The 3,956-nt window shown below is 42.1% G+C and overlaps 1 protein-coding gene across 1 annotated transcript; it reads left to right on the plus strand.

The window, feature by feature from the left end:
- Positions 1 to 419: 419 nt before the first annotated feature.
- LOC107856736 (integrator complex subunit 3 homolog) lies at positions 420 to 3,436 on the plus strand. Its single transcript, XM_016701721.2, has 2 exons — positions 420 to 1,602; positions 2,313 to 3,436. Exons 1-2 carry the CDS (start codon positions 515 to 517, stop codon positions 3,136 to 3,138), a joined length of 1,914 nt encoding a protein of 637 aa, XP_016557207.1. The 5' UTR covers positions 420 to 514; the 3' UTR covers positions 3,139 to 3,436.
- The last annotated feature ends 520 nt before the right edge of the window (positions 3,437 to 3,956 follow it).

The following is a 3,956-nucleotide window of genomic DNA, read 5'->3' on the forward strand; positions in this document are numbered from 1 at the left end:
GAGATAACACATCGATAGATAATAAAAGAAGTAAGACACCTACGAAGTAATGCTATACATAATCTATTCGAAAATCACAAACATCCCAAAACAAAGGGACTAAAAGACACACAAATAACACTTTGACTATACACACAAATACAAATAAAACACTCTTTCCTTATCCGCTAAATCTATGTTTAATCTGCGCCCTTCACAACTTCCTATTTAGAATTATGTACTCATTAAGTTGTAACTACATAATGTCATATATAATTACCTCCTGCTAATACAAAACTAAAAATACCACTTAATTTTGAGATAACTAATCTCGTATTGTATCCCAATCAAATACGAAACAAATTCATTTAAAAATTAATCTCAAAATCGATTATCCCTTATTCCTCGAACCAAATGTACCAAACAAACCCTTAGTAAACCAGCTGTGTATGTGAGAACTATAAAGCAGAAAAACAGCATCACTGGCAAAACAATCTTTTTTATTTCTCTTTACCTTTTCCAGTCTCTTTCCTACATGGACCCTCCACCGTTTTCCGGCGGCCCAATCACGGCGGCTTCACCGTCAACCACCGTAAATTACCCCGACTCCGCCGATTCCTCACCGGCATCCCGACACACCGACACCTGGGACGAGCCACCACCGCCACACTCCTCCACCACCACCGCCGCCGTCACCGGCGGAAAACTCCGGTTAATGTGTAGCTACGGCGGACACATATTCCCCCGCCCACACGACAAGACTCTCTGCTACGTCGGTGGAGACACTCGCATTTTCGTAGCTGATCGGAATATTCCGTTGTCTGATCTTTCAGCTCGGCTATCGAAAACGTTCCTCGGAGGCAGAGAATTTTGCCTGAAGTATCAGCTTCAGAACGAAGACCTCGATTCACTTATCTCAGTAACTTCAGATGAGGACTTGGAAAACATGATCGATGAATACGATCGCATGAGTATGAGTAATTCTAAATATTCCCGGCTTCGTCTGTTTCTGTTTCCGAACAGTAATATTGATTATTGGAATCCTACTCATTCATTGATGAAATCGGAAGATTGGTTTGTCAGTGTGTTAAACGGAATAGGAGGAGGAAATTCTGGTTCTGCACCTTCTACCAAGGTGTTTTCAGAGTCCTCTTCGGTGAATTGTCTGCTGGGATTAGACGATGACGTTGTGAATACGGATATTAAGGAGGTAGATGTGAAAGCTGATGTTCAGTCAGTGCCGGAGGTGCCGCCGGAGGTGCTGGATTCTCCGATGGTGGTTGAAACGACGTCGTCTTTTGGTTCGGGTTCGTCTATGCCGGCGTTGGTGAATTTGCCGCGTATAAAGGTTCATGTTGAGGAGGAGAGTAGAAAAGGTGGTGGAATTGAAGAGCAATTTTCGCAATTGAATGTTGGGATTAAGCAGAAGAATGAAGCTTCTCTGGTTGTGCCGGCACCGGCTACTGTTGTTGTCTCCGGCACGCCGGTAGTTGAGCATACACAGCAACAACAACAGACACATCAGCAACTACAGCAACAGCTACAGCAGCAGCAGCAGCCACAGCTATTGCAGCCAAAGCCTGTTATTCCATCTGATTTGGCTTCACCTGATTCAGTTTCAAGGTAAAATTCTCTTTAAAAAAAGATCTTTTTGTTGTATATCGATTACCATATTGTTTTGTTGTAGTTTCTATATCGTATTCTCTAAAGATATATATTTTTTTGCAAGAATGGAAGTACATATGTGTGTGTTGAAACATATGAATTGCTTGAGAAATGGTGTATTTACTTGTGCAAGAACATACTCAGTGTAGTGTCTGGGAGAGTAGAGTGTACGCAGACATTACTCTTACTATTAGAGGTAGATAGGACTTTGGAGGGCGTGGAGGACACGAATTAAGGTAGAAGTTTAGTGGAAGTAGGGCGATGTCTTGCTGTCTGGTCATATGAGTAGTCTTAGTATTGCTCATGTAGTTCCTTGTCCTTTGATTTCTGTTACTATCTAGGGAGAGGTAGAGTGTACGTAGACTTTACCCCTACCTCAGAGGTAGATAAGAGGGTACGAAGGATACGGATTAGAGTAGAAAGTTAGTAGGAAGTAGGGTGATGTCTTGCTGTCAGTTCATATTAGTAGTCGTTGTATTGCTGCTTTAGTTTCATTTCCTTCGATATCAGTTACTATCTGTTGTTCCTTGTGCTTCGATTGTGGTATTGTTTTTGTTCTGTTACTATGTGATGATGTTTTTGTTATTATTTGTTGTTTCTTGTACTTCTGTTACTTCTTTTTTGGGATTGCTTTGGACTGTTTAAGATCTTGATTCAATTTGGTGCAGTGAGGGTAGTGGTAGGCAAAGACATTACTTTTATCAAGAACCAGGGGTCCATTTCCAGTCGGGGAGTGGCAGGATTTCGGGTAATTCAGTTGATCTAAGTATGAGTGATTCGATCGGAAGGGTTCAGGTGAAACAACAAGTTCAGGATGGTGGTGGTGGATATGTGTTGCCTGTACAATATGATCAGCACCCGCAAATGCTCCAACCCCAACAATATGTTCATGCTGGGCAGTATATACAACATACACCATCGGGGCCTGTGCCGATGACGTCCTACTACCCTATGTACCCTTCACAGCACCAAACTCATATGCAACACCCGAATCTTGAGCACCAATATCCCGTTTACTTTATTCCTGCTAGACCTCCCCAAGCTTACAGTTCGCCATTGCAACAAACAAATTATTCCGAGTCTGCCCAAACAGCCCCTCCTACTCGTCCCCAAACACATCCTACTATGGTCAATCATGCAGCAGCTTATAATCCAGCTAGAAATCCTCCGACATCTAGTTCTGCTGCAGTGGCTCCGCAATTGGTCCAGATCAATCCGGGCCAACATCAGCCACAATACGTGAACTACTCTCAGATTCCTCAGATTCATCATCCTTCTCAGTCAATTCCTCCTACTTCAGCCACTCCTGCCAATTACGCTTACGATTTTGCTGATCCAACACATGCTAAGGTGTACTACAGTCAGCCTCTTGCTCCTCAAATGGCAGCGCAATATCAAACCATGACATCCGCCCCTGCTGTTAGCTTCACCGAAACTTCCTCTCAGCACCCCATGGAAAATTCGATGCAGCAAATTAGAACTTCGCAGGCGTGAAACTGTGAGTTGATCATAAAGAAGCAATTTTGAAATGTTGATTCGTGTTTGTCTTGATTTTTCCGTTAAAATGTTTGATTTCTTAGTGTGATTGGTTTGTCGAATGTACAAGTTATAGGTATAATAAGAAAGTCGGGGTTTTTCTGTCCTTTACTTCTGTAAGTAATGCTGTTATTACCCATGAAAGCACAATGGTGCAAGGTTTACTGTAAAATTTCAAACTGATATGGTACATCCTCAGTTCTATGTATGGTTTTCGGAGCAAATATAAAGTAGTGATTTGAAGGATTTCTTGAGATATTCGAGGAGAGTTTTGTCTCGCTTATTCCGCACATATAGTAGTCGTAGTATTTCTTTTGTAGTTTTTGTCCTTCAGTTTCAATTACTATCTATTGTCCCTCTTACTTTGATTATCGCACTATTTTGGTGTAGTTAGTGTTCCTTTTTTCGAATGATTCATCATGTCGATCTACTTTGATATGGTTTTCCTTGAGCCGAGGGTCTATCGAGAACGACCTCTCTACCTCCAAAGGTAGGGGTAAGGTCTCCATACACTCTAACCCTCCGTAAACCGGATTACACTGGGTATGTTGTTGTAGACTGCAAGCCTCCACTTGTTGTTTCTTTGTTCATGTAGGATGCCATAACTTGTATTACAATATACTGTCAAACCTCTCTATAAGAACATTGCTCGTCCTGATATTATTTTGCTACTATAGCAAAATGTTCTCATATTGAGAACATTAAAGGGCAGCCCGGTGCACTAAAGCTACCGCTATGTGCGGTGTTCGGGGAAGTGCCCCACCACAAGGGTGTAC

The sequence above is a fragment of the Capsicum annuum genome, chromosome 11 (assembly GCF_002878395.1).
Source record: "Capsicum annuum cultivar UCD-10X-F1 chromosome 11, UCD10Xv1.1, whole genome shotgun sequence".
In the NCBI taxonomy this organism is placed as follows: Eukaryota; Viridiplantae; Streptophyta; class Magnoliopsida; order Solanales; family Solanaceae; genus Capsicum; species Capsicum annuum.